General features: G+C 45.6%; 1 protein-coding gene across 4 annotated transcripts in view; it reads left to right on the top strand.

Moving 5' to 3' along the window:
* Positions 1-20,808, top strand: part of LOC138581426 (butyrophilin subfamily 1 member A1-like) — a 366,089-nt gene that overhangs the window by 327,916 nt on the left and 17,365 nt on the right. For all 4 annotated transcript variants that reach the window (XM_069652748.1, XM_069652746.1, XM_069652747.1 and 1 more), the window contains one exon: positions 19,076-19,102. In XM_069652748.1, coding sequence (XP_069508849.1) covers positions 19,076-19,102 — 27 coding nt within the window. The remainder of the gene's footprint in view (positions 1-19,075; positions 19,103-20,808) is intronic.

Genomic DNA, 20,808 nt, shown 5'->3' with positions numbered 1-20,808 from the left:
CCACCAGGGGGCGCGCAGAGGAGGACCTCTCCTGCGTGAGCTCCCGTCCCGAGGTTCCCGAGGTCCCCAAAGGCGAAATGAGCCCCCGCTTTTGGACTCCCCCCCCCCGGAGTTGGAAATTGTGGAGGAGGCATGGGAAGGTCGCCCCCACCTGCGGCAGAAAACCCGAGGGAAAACGGACCCGGCTTCCCTTAGATATCCATCGGCAAACTCTGAGACGGCCTCGGCCCTGCCCAGACTTCGACGGAGTCAGCAGTGCGCCCGTGCTCTGTGGAGCGTGGCCCGGAAGCTGCCTTCCCTACGTTCCTGCACCGCTGCCCGCAGAGGAGAGATGCGAGAGTCCCTCGAGTGACACAGCAGCACCCTTCAACGGAAGAAGCGGTGTGAGCCCTCAGAGAGTCCCGCCTTTTGAACTTGGCGGCTCGATTCCGGAGAGGGACGCGGCCCGGTGGCCGATGGGCGAGGCGCTGCCGCTCCCCCGAGAGACAGTAGTAGAAGTAAGTGCCTCCCATTGACCCTCTTCCCGCTACCTGCACTCTTACGGCGGTCTTCCCCGAACACTACAGCAGCCTCGGCTGTGACCTCGCCCGTCGCCCGCGCCTTGAGCCGGGTCCCTACGGGATCGATAGCCTGATCCATCGCACCACGCTCGGGACTGGTCACGTATAGCGCGTGAAAAACACAAGCCCCGTTTCACGTGGTTCCACGACCCTCACCACCCTGGCTGCACCCGTCCCAGGCTTCGTGGAGGTTACTGGCCCAAAAGGCGGAAGGCAGATAAGTGGGGACTGCCGCCCCCCCACCGTACAAGCTTTGTGATATTTACCCTGCTAGTATCGGCGGTCCCACGTGAGGGCTGCACGAACGATCTGGAGGAGCCTGCCCTGGTCCCCTGGAGTGCACGGGGACACTGATCTCCCCTAAGACAATCTCACGGCACCGGCTACACTAAAAGTGACTTCCCCCGCACAAACTGCGAGCCACCATGAAGAGATGGTCGTGTAATAGCCCGGAGCTGCCCGGAGCTGCCCCTGATACGGCCCACGGCTGCCATTACGATTGGACTACCTTGTCTAGGCTCCATTAAAAGATTGCCTTATACCACAGAGGGAAAGGCCCCCTGAGGCGGTTTCACCCGCTTGGAAAACATAACAGAGGCATCATAAAGGGAAGGGGCGTGTGCCTCCTCTGTGGCAACGAATATCCTAACATCTCCGTCGTCCAAGGCCTAGTACAGAAGGTAACAGGTGGATGAACCTCCAACAGAAACTGGCCGTCTACGCTTACAGTTCCCCGCCCCAACCCGGCGATAACCCCAACATGGCGACCCCACCAACCCCTGCCACTGACAGTGATACAGCTGCTACCAAAGGAGACATTGCAGGATTGCTTGCAGAAATAAGGAACATGGGGGCCAACATTGGGGGGAAAATTGACAAACTCACGCAGCGCCTCGACAGTATAGAGGACAGGGTCGAGGGAGTTGAGAACAATCAGGCCTCCATTGACGTTCTCGAAACACAGCTGACTCTCAGGATAACTAAGCTGGAACGGAGAGAGCAGGAGTGTAAACTCAAGATGGACGATTTGGAAAATCGGGAAAGGAGGAATAACTTGCGCTTTTTCGGGATTCTGGAGAAAGAGGGGGAAACGGAAGAGGACCTGAAATCAACCCTACATGACATTATCAAGCTCCTTGTCGCCGACAATAATATTGACGAACCAAAGACAGAGCGCATTCACAGAGCGGGGGGGCCGCCTGGAGGCCCGGGATCTGTCCTGGCGCGATTCCACCATTACCAGGACAGGATGAGAGTGATGGAAAAGGCGAGGAGCGGAGGCACCATCACTTTGTGTGGAGCTCAAATAACCATCTACCAGGACCTTTCCTCCTTGACCTTGAGAAAGATGTGCAAACCACTTACCACATGGCTCAAATCCTGCGACACGCGCTACAGATGGGGATACCCCTTCTCTCTTTCCTTTGAGCATGAGGGCACGAGAATCAAACTAAACTCTGAACAGGACATAAAGGCTTGCATTGCAGATCTACTAGGCCCGCACGACCAGGAGGGTTCTCGTGACCAGCCCCCCAGGAAAGAGGGGGAATGGCAGACACAGGGTCCGAAAAGGAGGAAGGTGAACGGCTCGAGAAAATATCGTAGGGGAAATGGCTCCCCGGAAGGGGGCAGTTGACACTAGACGGAAATGGTATAATCCAATTGAATTGAACGCTAATATGAGGGATTTAAGAGAGAATGTTGGGGGATTGTGTTTATCTCTCCCGCTTACAATGCATTAATATGCACACTCTGGGGGAAAGGTTGTAGGGGGCTCATTAGTAACTCATAGATGTTTATTGTGTAAGGGGACCGTGAGGTAACGGTCTCCACTGGTGGTTCGGTTTCGGGCCAGTGCTTCCAACTGGACCCAATCGGACGCCACCGAACTCAGGGAGGTGGCGTGGAGGAGAGATAGGGATACATGTCATACTAATGATACAATTTAAAGTCCTACAAGGGAGAGTGGTTGCATGGTTGTTTGAATATCAAGGGGAGTGATTGAAATGGTCAATGAGTTCATATGGGCACACAGACAGCTCTTGTCATGACCGCTGATTCACGCTGCAGGGGTGCCGTGAGGGTGGGAACGCTGAATGTTAAAGGTCTTAATTCACCCACTAAGAGGTCACTTGTCCTTAGAGAATTCCGAAGGTCAAAAATGGATATACTTTTTTTACAAGAGACCAAGTACATGAGAGGTGAGGAAAGAGTAATCCTGGGAAGACGATCCGGGTTGGAGTTCTGGGGCTCTGGGCCACTGAAGAAGGGAGGGGTGGGAATACTCATCAAAAAGGGGATAGACTTTAAGGCCATGAAGGTCTGGTCAGATGCGGAGGGACGAGCCCTCCTGGTTGCAGGGGCCATTGGGAAGGTGTCTATCACCATAGCCACGATTTACTCCCCCAATGTGGGGCAGCTCAGGTTTCTTTCCAAGACGATCCCCAAAATCATGCTAGAGGCGACGGGGCATGTCGTCCTTGGTGGAGATTTCAACTTGTGGGCTGACCCTGAGGTAGATTGGCATCCTGGTAACCCTGAAACGCGGGACAAATTTGGTGGGGATCACGCCCAATTCAAAACACTGATGGAATTGTATGGCCTGGTTGATGTGTGGCGATGTATGCACCCTATGGGGAGGGAGTACACCTTTTTCTCAGCGCCGCCCAACACGCTCACTCGCATTGATTACCTCCATTCCTCAAGAGACCTATATGACACGGCCTCACATTCTGAGATCACGACGATCTCATGGTCGGACCACGATATGGTGGTTGTTGACTTCGATTGGGGGTCTCTGACCGTTAGATGCGGACGATGGAGGTGTAATGAGACGTTATGGAAGGATCCCGTTTTCAAGCTAGATATGGATACTGAAATTGAGGAATATTTTCGACTAAATGACACTGGGGAGGTTTCCAAACAGGGAGTCTGGGAAGCTGGTAAGGCAACGTGGAGGGGAATTCTCATGAGAGAGGGTGGCAACAAAAAAAGAGAGAGGTCCTTGATTGAAAATAAACTCTGCAAGGAAATTACCCAACTGGAGAGGGCGTGAGGGAGGGGGACGTTATTGACTCCGAAAAAGTTGTAGAAGCCAAAAAAGTGCGCCTTTTAGAACATGAACAAGTAGCCCGTAAACTCCTCCTCTTGAAGCAAAAATATTACGAGAAGGGGGACAAAGCGGACGCGCTGTTGGCAGCCAGATTACGTGCCCAACAGGCGGAACGCAGGGTGCAGGAAATATGCGACGGAGGACCCGGCTCGGAAACGAATCGATCCTCTATCCCGGAAGTCTTTGCAGACTATTATGAAGCTCTGTACACTCCGGAGGAGGACCCGGATATATCTGGTATTCGATCATATCTAGATGATATCGACATGCCCACACTGACACGCACTGAATCAGAAACCATAGATGCCCCTATATCGGGGGAAGAGATTCAGGAAGCCATTAAGAGACTCACGTTAAGCAAATCCCCGGGAGAAGATGGGTATACAGCAGGTTTCTACAAGACATTCGCCCCACAACTCACGCCCTTTCTTGTTGATCTATTCAATCAAATCCTAGAAACGGGGAACCCCCGGACTCATTTGCCAAGGCACTCATAGCGGTTATCCCGAAAGAGGGAAAAGACCCTAAAAAATGTGGATCGTACCGTCCCATTTCTTTGATTAACTTAGATGCCAAAATATACTCTAGGGTCCTAGCAGCTAGGATTGAATCCTTTTTGCCCCGCCTTATTCACCCCGACCAAGTAGGTTTTATACTTGGCCGTCAGGGCGCAGATACCATGCGTAAGACATTACATTTAGTGCATGCCTCTCACAGCCTAAACACTGACCCTGCACTGTTTTCCATCGACGCAGAAAAAGCGTTCGACAGGGTAGAGTGGGACTTCCTATTGGAGGTTCTTCAGAAATTCGGATTGGGCCCAAATCTTCGGAAAGGAATTCAGGCAATTTACTCGTCACCTACAGCCTCAGTATTTGTGAACGGGGAATACTCGAGGTGGTTTCGATTGGCGCGGGGCACCAGACAGGGATGCCCCCTGTCAGCCATTCTCTTTGCCCTATCGCTTGAGCCGTTGGCACACAATATCAGAAGGGACGTTGGCATAGAAGGGATCCACCTAGGACTCACAGAATACAAGCTGGCCTTGTATGCCAACGACATACTCCTACACGTGGTCAACCCTGAGAGATCTGTCCCCCGAGCCATCTCCCTCTTAGAAGACTACGGTCGCCTATTGGGGTTTAAGATCAACCGCGCCAAATCCACGCTCTTCCCCCTTCAGGGAGATGCAGAAGCAAATGTTGCAAAATACTCCTCCCTGGGACTGACGATCGAGCATAATACAATGCAATACTTGGGGATACATATCACAAAACGATTAGATTCCCTATACGAAGCGAATTTCCCCCAGCTTCTTATCAAACTTCGTGCGGATCTGGCCAGATGGGATAAACTGACGATCTCATGGCTCGGCAGGCTGAATGCCATAAAAATGACCTGTCTCCCAAGGATTCTCTATCCCTTTCAGATGCTCCCTATCAAAATATCCAAACAATACTTTACACATGTTAAGAGGGAGTTCCTGAAATTCTTGTGGCAAGGAAAAAAGGCCAGGATCGCCTATACCACGTTGATTCTGCCCAAAGATAAAGGTGGGGTGGGGTGGGCCTCCCTGACCTCAAAGTATACTATGCCGCAGCCCAGCTGCGAGTGTTTGTCCCTCACCTACGCAGCCACAAAGAGCCACAGTAGATAGCAATGGACAATCACTACTTAGACCCAGCGACACTTGGGGAATGGATATGGGCTCCGAGGAAGACGGTGTTAAGGAAAACGAGGGAACACCCACTCTTTGCCACTATATGGGATATATGGAGGGAGGGTCCAGGAATGAAGGGAATCACAACATGGCCGTCCCCATTGAGTCACCTATGGTCTCCGGGCATCAACAACCACATCCCTAATGTTGACAGATTTCAGGCATGGTATGAGGCGGGCCTGGAGAGGTTGGGCCAGCTTCTCCGCAGTGACTCTTTCATTACTCTCCCAGAACTAACTGAAGCTCTAAACATCGGTGTGCTGTCCACTTTCCACTACTTACAAATCAATGGGGTACTGACACAAGCAGCATGGGTTGAAAAATTGAGTCGAGAGCTCACCCCCTTTGAGAAAATGCTAAACTCCAAGACCGATAGGAAGGGCTTAATTTCCCTCATGTATAAACTCATTCTCGAGGGGGGTAGTGGGTCCACGCATAAACTCAGAAAGGGATGGGAGACCGATATGGGAACAGAAATAGAGGATGACGAGTGGGACAAAATGTGTGTTATGCTACACGTACCTCCATATCATGTCAATATAAGCTCCACTCCATTAAAATTTTGCACCGCTGGCAATATGACCCGTATAAATTATCCAATATGTACCAATCCTCCTCCCCTACCTGTTGGCGTGACTGTGGGCAGGTAGCTGACTATTGGCACATGTGGTGGGGATGCCCCAAGATTAAGATTTTCTGGGACAAGGTGCTGGGGTGGATCAGACACATGGACGGGATACATAAAAATGCTGACCCACATCTGGTCGTGTTTAGCCTCGAGAGAATAGACGATGAATGGATGAGGGTCCGGGGCCTAACCCCCCATCTGTTATTGGCAGCGCGAGCCCTAATTGCGACTAACTGGAAATCGTCCACGTCCCCGACTAAGAAGGAGTGGGTTAATGTGGTACTGAACATATGTACCATGGAGAAAATCACTGCATCCCTACATGGTAGGGCGACACAATGTGAGCTCCTATGGTCGGAATTCTTAAATACACACACATCTAACAAACACACACCACTGGACGATGAAGTGCCCCCAACTTGATGGAGACGTACCTGACTCCCTGTTTCCCGTGTATGGTCTCCCTCCGCCTGGCTCAGACCTTCTTCCGCTTCTTTGCCTGGGACGCCACTCACAGGACCAAAATATGTCCCCCCCATGGCGACCCCTTGAATGCATCTTACTACATAAATCTCAGCCCCTGAAGATACGCGCTTTACCATGACACCTCAATCCCTACGCGACACGACTCTCATTCCCAAGGGAGAGGGTGGGGGCAGGGGGTGTGATGTTTCCCTTACCTGTTGGCGTGACTGTGGGCAGGTAGCTGACTATTGGCACATGTGGTGGGGATGCCCCAAGATTAAGATTTTCTGGGACAAGGTGCTGGGGTGGATCAGACACATGGACGGGATACATAGAAATGCTGACCCACATCTGGTCCTGTTTAGCCTCGAGAGAATAGACGATGAATGGATGAGGGTCCGGGGCCTAACCCCCCATCTGTTATTAGCAGCGCAAGCCCTAATTGCGACTAACTGGAAATCGTCCACGTCCCCGACTAAGAAGGAGTGGGTTAATGTGGTACTGAACATATGTACCATGGAGAAAATCACCGCATCCCTACATGGTAGGGCGACACAATGTGAGCTCCTATGGTCGGAATTCTTAAATACACACACATCTAACAAACACACACCACTGGACGATGAAGTGCCCCCACCTTGATGGAGACGTACCTGACTCCCTGTTTCCCGTGTATGGTCTCCCTCCGCCTGGCTCAGACCTTCTTCCGCTTCTTTGCCTGGGACGCCACTCACAGGATCAAAATATGTCCCCCCCATGGCGACCCCTTGAATGCATCTTACTACATAAATCTCAGCCCCTGAAGATACGCGCTTTACCATGACACCTCAATCCCTACGCGACACGACTCTCATTCCCAAGGGAGAGGGTGGGGGGAGGGGGTGTGATGTTTATATATGTGAGGAACGAGAAAGGTTCTGATGTTTTTTTTTTGTTTTTTTTTTGCTGAATGTTCTTACTGTCTGAGCATTATTAGTAGTAAGCACCATTTACTGATGTTAATACGAGATGTGAAAAAGCGTGTTGCTAAATATGTATCTCTTGTGCTCACATATGTAACCTTTTCTCTGTTCTGCCTTAATGCGAGAATTGTTTATGTTGAAAACCCAATAAAAACCAATTTACAAAAAAAAATATATATATATATAAACACAACCTACATAGTCCCACCCCATTGGTTAATATGTTGCCGTAACCAGCTAAACACAGCCCACCGGGAAATTAGTTAAATATGCAATCAGCAGAAAATACTCTGTTTTGATTGGCTAGTGATATTCATGAACCTTTTGCAACATTGGCCTTTTGTTATCAAGCTCATGAAAACTCATGATGTGCAAACCTCCAGAAGGACTCATTCATGAAACACGTGTGAGCAGTGAAGTCAATACCCTGTGGCAACAAAAATGGACACAACAGTACTTTCTCATGAGACCAGACACTTGAGCACCCTATGACGATTCTCAGACCTTGTAGCTGAACATTCAGTACCACCTCTTGCGACTCTCGTCTTGAAACATGTTGCTTTCCTAGCATACATTCTTCCATATCTCCCTTGGGAACCAAGTGGCTTCATAAAAAACGCAGCTGAGACACTGCTCTTGCGTTCTAATTTCTATGATTTATTTGCTCTATTCAGCACTGCCAGCTGCAGTTCCAATTGTCTGCCACTTCTCAGTGGGGGCATTATAACCACAACCTAGTACAATACCCTGCCTAGGGCTTGCCTGTGGGCCCCGTTCACACCAAAATGTGTCCTGCCATTAAACTTTATTCAAATTCGGGAACATAGCGCTGTCTGTTTCCTGCCTGAAGCATCTGGGAACGGCTAAATCTTGCAACAATAACTAGCATTCATGCAGCCTTTGCCCTTCCTCCGGGAGCCTTGATTGTCTAAACACTTGCTGGGGAAAGCAGGAATACATTCTAGTTAAATGAAAAGGATAGAAGCTCAGACATTTGGCCTAGCACCCTAAATGGCAGAAAGCTATAAACTTGCGTAGGGCCTAGACCAAAATGGCAGAACTTGAGGTAACATGGTCATAGGCCCTTATGCTAACAAAAAGCAATATCTACCCTACTTAATGCTTGCGCTACTTGGCACTTCAGCCATACATCTTGAGAACTAACCAAAGCGTTCTCAAATACAAAACCAACACATTCTAACCTCTCTTGAATAGAAACCTGCACAACCTAATTCAATAATTCTGGCTAAGATCCCCTTTGAGTGAAATGGGCCCTAAACTCTAAATATAACGAATAATATCTTCTCCTGCCCCTTATCTCACTGTGTCATGCTCTCTAGAGCGCGACAAAACTAAGTGTGATTCACACAGACAAAAATGCTACAAAAATAACAAAGATGCAAGCTGTAAAAGGACCGTCTCTCTCTGCTAATAGAGTTTCAGCAATCTATAATTCCTCACACGTTTGAGTAGTTGCATCTGCATATTAATAGATTCCACTGTAATAAAAAAATATAAAATAAGTTAAATATTAATTAGATATCAGTACATACCAGCACATCTGTGTTTGTGTGTGTGTGTGTGTGTGTGTGTGTCTGTTTGTGCTAAGTGAAACAAATTGTTTAGAGAGACTCTATGGTTAAGTTGGACTAATAAAGACCAGTGAAATTTAGTAAATGTTGTGGCTGCATCATAAAAATCTAAAAAGCATAGACATTTGCCAGCTATGGTAAATCTAGGCAACCACAACTCGTGCCCCCACTTAACGGTCAATAACAGCATCACAGTAAATAATGACTGCGTTTATCTGTTTTTATGCACTGTGTTCCCCATGTAGAAACAAATCACATGCTTGTGTGCTTCACAACAAGAGTGTTTTTACCACAACTGAGTTATGGTGTCTGCAACTGCTAACTCCCCATTACTATATATACCCTGTGCCTGCAAAGTTGTAGTGACATTTACTAGCATTTTGACTTAGCTGATGCTGTCTCTACCATAGCACTAACCTACCCTTAGTAGGACTATAAGTACATATGCAATTTAATAGCAATAGTACTGTATCCATATCCTATGAATGTACTTAACAGCACTATGTATTATGAATATTGACTAGGACTGTTAGCTTTTTACCGGTTGCTCTGCTCTACTCCTTTCCCCCTCAGAACCAAGCATGGCTAGGGAACCCCCGATTTGGAAGACATTCCCCCCACCCACTTCCTGCCATTTATTTTCTGCAAACCACATCACCCTACTGCCCCTCCTCCCTGCACAACCACGGTCCACCCTAACCCGTCAGCCAACAGACTACAGAGGCTTAGGAGCCGCACCAAACCGCTCCACCATGGCAAGCGCCCCAGATCGACTGGCATTAGAAATAAACTCCTAGGTCAGCGCTCCTGCCATGCCTTACAAGCCAGCTGACTTCAGTCCACCTTCCAACACTCCCACCCGTGGATGCAGACAAACCCTAGTGCAAACCACCCCACCAAGGGCCCGTTGACCACACAACCTTCCTCTCACTTCAATAATACAAAACCTGTTCACCTCCCACTCCAATGTGCTCTGATAAATGCGATACAGGACTTACTCACCAACTTGGATTTGGATGCATTAGCCATTACCGAAACATGGCTTCATGAAGCCTCTGGACCATCCATCTCGCTAGCCCTCCTTCCAGGCTATACAATTTTTAGACGAGACAGACTAGCTGCCAAAGGTGGGGTAGTAGCCTTCGTAGTCAAAGATATGCTAGCAGTAAGACAAACCACATCACAGCTCGGTGAGAATGTAGACTCACTCGCGGTCAAACTTACTATCTCCCAAAACTCCCCCATTGCTGTTCACATAGCATACTGCCCACCTGGCCCAATAATTGACTTCCATGACAATCTACTACATCTCCTCGGGGAAAATCTTAAAAACAGCACGAAATCTATGCTCTGATGGGATTTTAACCTGGGATTTAATTATCACAAAGACAAACTGGCTAAGGCCCTAGCCTAAGCCCTCCAGAACCTTGGCTTCCAGCAAAAGGTTGTCTCTACGCACTCCAAAGGGCGCATCCTAGACTGGGTAGTAGATCACAACTGCGGTGTGGCTATCAGTTCCAATACCCCGTCCCCATGGATGGACCACCACCTTGTCCACTTCTCCATCCCTACTAGTGTCACTACTCATAAATCAGTCCTGCCAGTCCCACCTGCGTTAGCGGAATGCTCGAAAAATCTCACCAAAGACAGGATCCTTCCTCTTTTAGGTATTCCAGCTCTCAAGCCCCTTCTCCTCAGATCTCTCGGTGCTTTCAGAGCTCTACAATACCACACTCAAAGCGGCAGTAGACACCATTGCCCTGCTAGAGAGCAAGAAAGCCAAAAAAAGAAACATTCAAACTCTTGGTTCTCCACTGAGCTCAAAGAACTACGTACACTCAAGTGCAAAGCACTTAGCAAATGGCAAAGGGCCCCACTTGAAGTCACGCTAACTGCCTACAAAACACTGGCGGCTAAATACAAGAAAGCGATCACTCTAGCAAAATCTGTAGCCTATAACGATAGGATCTCTAATGCCATTTCTGAAACCAAAGAACTGTTTGCCATCTTCAAAGAACTGGCCACGCCAGTCACAAACACTCAGGATGTTGTTGAAGATGAATCTATGTGCACCAGAGTCCAATCTGCTGTGCTTACCAAACTAGATCTCCTACAAAAGAAGATCATTGCCCACCACCAGCCATATCCAAGTACAACATGCCTTTGCCTCCACTACCAGCACAGAAACCGAAAAGAAAACACTTTTCGCGTTCAGGGAAGTTACAGAGACAGAAGTAGGCAACATCATCCGGCAAATCAAACCATCCAACTGCAAGGGTGATATCTGCCCAGCCAACCTTATTAAAGAATGTAGTGATACCCTAGCACTGTTTATGACAGCCTCTTTCAACTTCAGTACCGTCCCTGCTTGCCTCAAAGAGGCATGGGTCCTCCCACTGCTAAAAAAAAAACGTAGATCCGGAGGTACTCAATAACTACAGACCTATAACCACGGCCCCATTCCTCTTAAAAATTCTGGACAAAGTCGCCTATACCCAAATCCAGCAGTTTCAAGAAGAAAACAACATCCTGGGCAAGATGCAATCTGGCTTCCGCCTAGGCCATGCAACCGAGTCTGCATTACTTGATCTCAATATCCAGCTCAGTGAGATAATGGACAAAGGTAAGCTGCCACTTCTCCTTCTAGATTTGTCGGCTGCTTTTGATCTCTTGGACCATGATACCCTATGTAAACAACTCAAACATGCTGCCCATTTCTCCCCTGACGCCACATCTTGGATTTCCTCCTTCCTTAAAGGTAGCCGTATGAGGGTGTTCTCAGACCATGCATGTGCAGCACCCACCACCATCCACTGTGGTGTCCTTTAAGGGTCATGCACTGCGCCCACACTCTACAATATCTTTACACTACCTCTTTTCAACGACCTTAATGATCTCGGCATAGCATACACAAACTATGCCAACGACACTTAAGTCTTAGTATCCCCCACAGGCTCCCATGAACAGGACTCAGCTACCCTAGCCAACATTAACGCGACCATACAGGCCCGGATGGCAGCTAATGGTCTATGTTTCAAAGGAGATAAAACTGAGATTCTCCTTGTAGGCTCCAAAGACACTCTCAAAAAGCTTGGCCCTCAATACAGAACCTTTAACACTGATAATACGACTATCAGGGTGGCACCAACAATCAAAGTTTTAGGGGTCTTCTTTGACTCCACCTTGTCTATGACGCGCAAAGTCAGTGCCATTGCCTCATCTGCAGCACACACCACCAAAATCATCAATGCTGTCAAACCTTATTTGTCAATCAAAAACTGCCTCACAATAGCCAGGGCCACCATCGTGGCCAAACTGGACTACTGTAATGCACTCTTCATGGGTAACTCTGCCAAAAACATCAACAGGCTCCAAGTTGCTCAAAATAATGCTCTCAGAGCCGCACTAAGCATTCCTAAAAGAGAACATCTTTCACAAGCTAGAAGAGATGCACACTGGCTGCCAGTAAAAGAGCGCATTCTATTTAAAACCATGGCCCTCACACACAAGTCGCTCGCACTGCCCCCCCTTACCTAGCAGAGAAAATAATACCGCTCACCTCCTCCAGACCCATTCAAGCTCACCTCTCCAACCACATTCACATCCCCACTTTCAAAAGAACCAACGCAGATGGATCCAGCTTCCAACATCTGGCACCCAACAATTGGAATGCCTTCCCTACTTCACTCAGAAATGAAGCGTCCTATTCCGCCTTCCGTAAAGCCCTCAAGACCAAGCTTTTCAATGTGCTACTCCATCTTCACTAGACCCCTGGCACGCCACTTGATCCATTGTTGAGCATACTTCTCTCAATTATAGGGGGGGGACTGACTTGGTCCCAGTGCAGCCAAGGAACCTCTAAACCAACACCCTACCTATGTTACTGTAGATCATATGTCCTCCTTTTCCTTTTCTCTCCCCCCTGCAATGTATACCTCCCCACTTCATTAGCTACTACGTTCTGATTCCACTGTAACCAAGGAACAGTTCGCTAACTCTAACATGCAATTATTTCTTTCACTGTATGTACCAATCTTGCTTGTTAGCCATCACTATCCTGTGTTCCTTCAGAAACTAAAGTTGGCATACTGTAACTAACTCTAACTCTAACTGTGAATGGATTGGCCATACTATGGGCGCAAAAGTTATGAGTTGGCCAAAATTGCCTTTTCTTAACCACTTAAGCCACTTAACAAAACCTACAGGACTCTAATGCCAACCTAGTAAAATGTGTATAAATATTAATCTGCCCCCAGACCCAAACACTTATTCACTAACAGGCATTTGTGTTCCCGGATAACAACAGAAATGCTTTGCATTTCACTTTCCAAGGTTTTGTCTGCAATCGACGAGTCCGCAGATGATGGCCAGGTCTGCCAACAGCATGACATTTTTTTGTTTACCCTTTTTCAGACATATTGCACTCCATTCTGGCTACCTCTAAGCCTCTCTGAGGTGGCTTATTGTGTGAGTCTAGTTGAGTCCGGTGTAATGTCCCTTTAAAAAAAAAATATTCTGAATGTGCTGTTCACGGTTTTCACTGAATATCTGAAAACAAACCTGATGTCCATTTCAGAAATGTTTTGACATTCCCTCACTGACCTTCCACAGACGCAATAGTCCCAACCGAGTGGGAAAAGTTGCAGCAAACTCGGAACACACAATACGAGAGTATGTGGACATAAGCGAGAGACCACAAATGTATTTGACCTACTTTTTGAGAAATTTATAAACAAACCACTGGGCAAATTAACCCCAAATTACAGAAAGCAGAGATTTGTAAATAGAATGCAGCTTCTCACAACAATCTAGCAGAAAAATGTCCAGCAGTTCAGGCAGTTGGCGCAACAGAAATGGCCTCTGACGCAAGTCAGTGAATTTTCAAACGTTCAGCACCCCCTTTATAACATCACCCTCCCCCTTGACGAAACTACCTGCAACTTCCCCAAAGAATTCAGCCAGTTCTATATTTTCATGCAGATTTATTCACCAGCACTAAAGTTATGAGCTGCCCAACATTGACTTTTCCGATGGTAGAGCAACTCAAACCAAAACTACACGGTTGCTAACCATGCACTATACATATATCAAAAAAAGGCACATCAACTTCTTCACTTCAAAGCAGTTCATTCACAAATATTTATTGATCAATTAATACGATCAATAGTGCGATGGGCTGGAGGTGATAGCACCGGAACACCTCACACATTCCATCTCCTGTAGAGGTGTATCATCAAGAGAGTTATATGATTAAAGACATGGGTGTATTCATGTTTAACCATGTTTCTGTGTCCACCATTATGTCAACATTTCCACAACCAACATAGAAGATTTATTTCAATTTCCTCACCATTGAATGTCTTCATCCATTGTTGATTTACGGTATTACCTGAATGATTTTTGATAAACCATGAGAACATTTTTATCATTTTTGACAACAAAAAAATTACTGATTTTAAAATATAGTACCGGGCTGTGCGTGAATGAAACAAAAATTAATAGACGTGATCATTTGTATGTGAATTATGACTAAGAAAACATGTAATCAAACTTTAATGAGCACATATCCTTTTATGTTAGCCTCTACATATGGCTTCCAAAAACACCCATTACATTGGTCTTGGCATGTGTTTATTTCTTATGCGGGACTGGATCTCTGAGGTCAGTGCATACTTTGGCCTTGGCGTCTTGTTTTAGATGGCTATGCTATCTTTTGAAACAAGGTTACTCAGCAAGAGTGTGTTGATCAACAAAGACAACACCATAACAACGGCATGCATAAACAAACAAGGTGGAATTCATTCACAACACTGTCAACTCTAGCAGAGGAAATATGGCAGTGGTACATCAGGAGCAGGTATTTATATACACAACTTCGAGAACTCTTGTCTTCCTTCTCACTGCCCTCAAACTCGCAACCAACCAACTCCCCTATAATCACACCCTCATTCAAATGTGTGTCTCTTCTCCTGATCCAAGACATTCCAGGGGCTTGGTCACTCCACCCACCTTCGGAACTAGACCTGCCTGTTGCTTGGGAAATACAAAATTCTACCAGAACTTAAAACTGAATCCCAGATGGGACAGAATAAAACCTTTCCATTCCAGAATCCCTCAATCCCAAAAACCACAGACGCTGCTAGCAGATACTCCTTCTAATAACAAAGGAGACATTACATATAGCGTTCATTTAAATGAAGTATTAGAAAAACAGGGATAGAATTCCTCCTTTGTTTATTGAACTTGGTGTGTGGGAACATTTTGAAACAAAATATTTTATTTTGTGATATTTACCCTAATTGTATTTATCAGTAACACATTGACCTATTCATTGGATGGGCCAACTAGGGTGGGGTGCTGCCAGTACCCTTATTGAGGAATTCCAATGACACTATTGATTGCGAGGGCACCAAATGCCCCACGTTTAATTGAACATTATGCTATTTGCATAACAGTTAAGGACCTGCCCATCCGGAAAGTCACAAAATCCTGATTATAGCGACAAAGCAGAGCTTTGGATATTCCTTATTTTTAAATGGTGAAGCTTGAAAGAGTAAAACCCTTATTTAGGTGTTACTTTTACTGAGAACTTTAGGGTTATTGATTGTATCAATATACAAGTGTTGCCATTGTCTCTGCCCAACAGAGCTATCCTGCAATTATGGAATCAGGCAGATATTTGAAGTCCTTCTTTGAGGTAACCAAGCCAAAATCCGGGGCCATTGCCCCTTATTGCTCTGAGCTGTGGGGTTGGTAATGTCCTGAGTGACTTCAAGTAGCTGAAATGTACTAATGCTACCAAAATCATATAGCTTCCAACTTTACATCAAATGACACCAAGCTTTTGTCAATGCGGAGCTCAGAAAGAGGGCTGTGCAGCAAACCAGCAGCTACCTTTTCCCAGAATATCTGGAGGGATCTTCGCGTAGGGGATATCACTAGCAAGAAGCCATGTTTGAAATATATTGGTGATAAACTTTATTTTATTTGTTGCTCTCGGTGGTTTACGCATCTGGAAATCGTAGTGTAGAGGAGCAGTTGAGGGCCTTTACAGGAAGTAACACCCCTATTTTGCCTACATGTTGGAAACCAGAAATTGCGACATGTGCAACGCCAGTAATGGTACCTTTAACACAAAGAGTCTCTGAGATGAGGTATCCGTTGAGTAAGCCCTATGTGAAGCATCCTCGAAAGACTGATGGTCTCCGAAGAGAAGCGCTTGAAGAAGTACAAATATGTGAAAAGTAGAAGCTGATGACATAATGAAAGATGAGAATGACGCACTGAGAAGGATGTCCAGAGAAGAGAATGCATAGGCGATCTAGAATCTGATGGCGAAGTAAAGAATGGAGAAGACTTTCATGTGCAGAATGAAGATTGCATGTGTGAAAAACACTGCAGGAAACATAAGGCGTTTTACAATTGTACAGACTCTGTAATGCAAGTTGACTATGGCTGGCTATGCGTAGTATATAGACTGCAGGCAGTGCCGCCAACATGTATAAATATAGAGTTCTGGACATAAGATGATACATTTTAGTAAGTGTGTCTCCATGAAGAAAGACGGATTGGAAGCTATGTGTGTTGCAGCAAAGAATAGGCACACATTCGAAGCAAGACCAAAGAGGCTATCTGGCTTGATGTCAAAGACTGCAAGCAGCCAAGAACTGGTTATCAGCGTGCGAAGAACAGTACACGTGAGAAGCCAAGGCATCTCTTCTTAGGTTGCAAAGAGGGAACACGATGAGTGCCAAGTTTCTTAATTAAAGACAATGAAATGCTATAATACGAGCAAAATTCACTGATCACGTGTGCTACGGATGAAAATAGATGAAGTGCATGGTGCACCGGACTGAAGATAGCGAGTTCTCACACTCCCTTATATTCCCGGAGGCAAGAAGCTTACTACAAGGCCGAGTTCAAAGAAAATGTGAATGGCAAACGGCACGAGTGATGAGAGATATTGGGCTAATTGGGTGGGGTTATAAGGTCAAGTCCACCACCAGCACCTGGGGTACCAGTTTACGTGCTGCTAGAGCATTGAATGTTCCAGAAGGGTACAAGCGTGCCAAAGAATTGTAGAAGGACGTATAACGAAGAGCCTTATAATTTGAGAGCCAATGATATTTTGTGTTTCTAATAACTGTTGGAGATTACTTGCACTACGGGAGGGCATGAGTGGACCACCTGACTATAGAGATACTATCACAATCCTATCCTATATAGAAAGTATACTTAGACGTTCCCCTTGAGCCTATCACAATCCCACATAGGTTTTTCTTAGTTTGCCACGTAGTATGATGTCATGAATTACAAGTCTTTGCTATATAAGTGTGATTTTTCATGAGATTTGTTGAGATTATGCTTTGCGAAGTCTGTTGATGTCTGTTGTACTACCTGTTTTAGACAATAGTTAATACATTGTTATTTGTCAACTTCCTGTGTCGGTCTTATTATTTAGTTTGAGAAGTTATTCTCCGTCCCATCCATAGTACGACAAGTTACCTTGAGTAAAAGGGTCTCTAGGGTTCAGTAGTAAAGCACTCGGATGATTGTGAAAAGGTTCTTTTTTGTGCATTTTGAGGAAGCTGGTTAATCCTCTCACTTATTAAAATTCTTATTATTATTTAATGACTGTTAAATAGGATCATGTAAAAAGATGAAAAGGAAATATTTTTAAATAAAATGTGGTGCAGACCATGAGGAAGTGCATGAGCTGGAGATAGAAGAGTGGAGATTGCTGTATTGCAAAGCATGTAAAGTCTGAGCGTGTGAGTGGTTCAGACTATCTTCAGTATAGTGTGGGCATGATTGACCCAGTTCACCTCAATGGCTGGTGGGGGACTTTTGAAAGGTCTAGATAGGAGGCTGCCCAAAGGCCAACAACAAAAGCCCTATGTGAATGTAATCCCTAAGTGCAAAGTAATTGCTGCATGTGTAACGGGTAAGCAAAGCAAGTGGAAGTAAAGGTAAGGCTTCTGGCATTGGAAACATGTTTAAGGGCATAGAGGAGTAACTCAAGGTGCAAACAAAGAACTCTATGCAGAGATAAGGCACAATTTAGGACACAGAGTAAAAGGGAAAAGAGTAATAGATGGCACTCAGCACTCTCAGCCCATGGGACCGCTGAACAATATGTGTTGTTGGTATCAGAACCAGCAATGGGAAAGTGGTTAACATGTTCATGTTCTCCTTGTAAGGTAGCCCTTTTGCTGTGTGGATGAATGCCTCTGATGATAATATTGTATCTTGCCCTCAGTTTAAGGAGACGTTGATGCACTTTAAGCTATTTTGCATGAAATGCATTGCCAGCATATTCATTGCATGACCAATTTGCCTATCTGGAGGCCTAGGGGATTCAGACAATGTCGACCTGAACTTTTTTAAACTTCATCCCTTTTATGATCATGCAGTGGAGTGAGCAATCAAGAGCTTGTTGGCTCAGCTTTTAGCATTAGAGTGATAGTAGATGAAATATCTTTTCATCAGGAATTGTCATATTTTATCTGCAGAGTTATATAACCCATGTGTGTGGTCGCTATTCAAACTGAAATTTCCATTTGAATATTGTTCATTGTATAAATAGCTGTTATTCATTTTTACTAAATGGACTGTGTACTGTTTATATAATGCACCTGTGCATATTTAGAGCATTTAGTAATGCTTTGGTTTATAGCTACAAACATTAATTTATATTAACCGAAATTAAAAAGAAAATGATGACATGTGGTACCTGACATCACAACTTTACTGGAGACTGAATGATTTTAAGGTAAAATCAAAGAAATGAAGATTGGCAACTGAAATAACAGTGGCGGATGTACACATTCTGCCTGATCCCCACCCCCACCCCCCGATGTTAATAGAGAAGAAAGACTCTACTACCAAAATATTTAATTTACCTCACACATTGTGTGCAAGCTAATTCAATGTTGATGCATTCAGTGTTCACATCAAATTAATGTAATGTACTGATCTATATTTCTGTATAAGTAATTTAATTTGCTGATCTTTATTTCTTTATTCTTTTGTTTAGACTGGACACGCGCCAAGCGATTTGCAGGTAAAAGAGCCCTGTCCTTCTGGTGATCATCCCTCCCTTGGATTCACAGAAATGTTGGATAGGTTTTTATTCAATCCACTGATTTGATTTAGCCATCCATGTTATCTGTGAGTGATTGACTGGGTGGGTAAGTGAGCTAATATGTGAATGCCCTCACATCAGTTGTTTGTATTCCCGACCATCTAACACTCTTTGGTTGGGAGGCTTAGGCAGACTGAGTAGAGACCATAGATAACTACAGACTGGGCAAGGGCCTGCTCTAAGGGATAGGTTGCAACCAGGAATTTGATGTTAGAACTATAGGAACACTATGGACAAGAACTTAAACAGAGGCATCAACAGCTTGTCCATAATGGGCAACAGGGTGCTAACCTGCAACATTCATGAAAGGGAGAGGAAGGTAGGCCCAGTAAAGTATGCACTCAGCTGCAGGAAGCAGCTGAACAGAGCACTCCCGATGATGTTTCAGGATATCTGGTATCCCTGGTACCTGCAGAGCCACAGCCTGCATATGCCCAATGGTCCATGCAAGACCAATCGCGTTTTGCTTCCCCACCTTTACATGACCCATTGGTATGCTGGCTGGGGTTCTCTGGGCACCATTTTCTATGGTGACACACTTGCGCTTTCCTGCTTTGGCTGCATGGCTCCAGCACAAGCGCAGGAAGCAGGACTATTGAGAGGTGTTTATTGACACCTCTCCCTGTTTCCTTCTTCCTGCAAACATCATGAACTCACAAGGAGAGTTGCTAGAGGACTGGATTTGAGAAGCAGCGCAAGTAAGGAAAAAAGCAGTTGTCTGTGGGTGTATTTATGTTAGCTATGCGTGTGTGTGTGTGTGTGTGTGTGCGTGTGTGTGTGAAGGGTGTGTGTGTAGGGGTTGGTGAGATGTGTGAGTGCTTCAAAGGGAGTTCAGGCTCTCTGAAAACATATTTTATCTTGGCAATGTTGGTATATACAGTTGTGCACAGGCGGGGAGGTTAATATACCATATATTGGACACAGCCAGCATGAAAATATTTTAAAGTGCCAACACTGGCATTTATTGGATACAGCAAGCATCACAACATTTTCCTATAGTGAGATGGTAGTATATATTAGGGACAGTCAACACACACATATTTTAAATTGGCAACACTCTCCGGGCCTTGATAATTCTTATAAATGACACTAGACCTGCAGGTCAAGTTCCTTAGTTTACTCGACTTTAGAGAAATGCACTCGCCCCATGGTAACGCGTTACATAAAATGTACCAATAGCTTTTGGTAAAATGGTGCATGTCACCATAAGCGCACTTCATATTTGGCACAATGCTGCCACCCAGAGTTCAGCCATGCACAGTGAAACCTTTATTTGGCATTTAGTGCAAACAAAGTTGTTTGCAGTAAATGTCAAATAAAAATGTCAAACATTCCCAATATTCGCGAGCAAGGCCGCCTACCATGCAAATGGTACTCAACCTTCATACCATCTCCTTGACTATGTGAGTTGGCAAGTAGATGTTCCGACCCCTACTGTCCCATAGTGGGCACAGGGATCATGAAAATGTTTCCTGACAATTTTAGCATGTTGTTGACCACGAGGTTAGTAGTATGGAATTGGTGCATTACTACTGGTATATTGTGTTGCCTCATGATCTGCTTTTAGCAAAGGCACCCTAAAAATGTGTTTTACAGGGTATGTTAATTTCTCCATCATTGGATCT

Source organism: Ambystoma mexicanum, chromosome 3p, assembly GCF_040938575.1.
Source record: "Ambystoma mexicanum isolate Mex_15411 chromosome 3p, UKY_AmexF1_1, whole genome shotgun sequence".
NCBI lineage: Eukaryota > Metazoa > Chordata > Amphibia > Caudata > Ambystomatidae > Ambystoma > Ambystoma mexicanum.
This window is presented reverse-complemented; position numbering and strand designations above follow the sequence as displayed.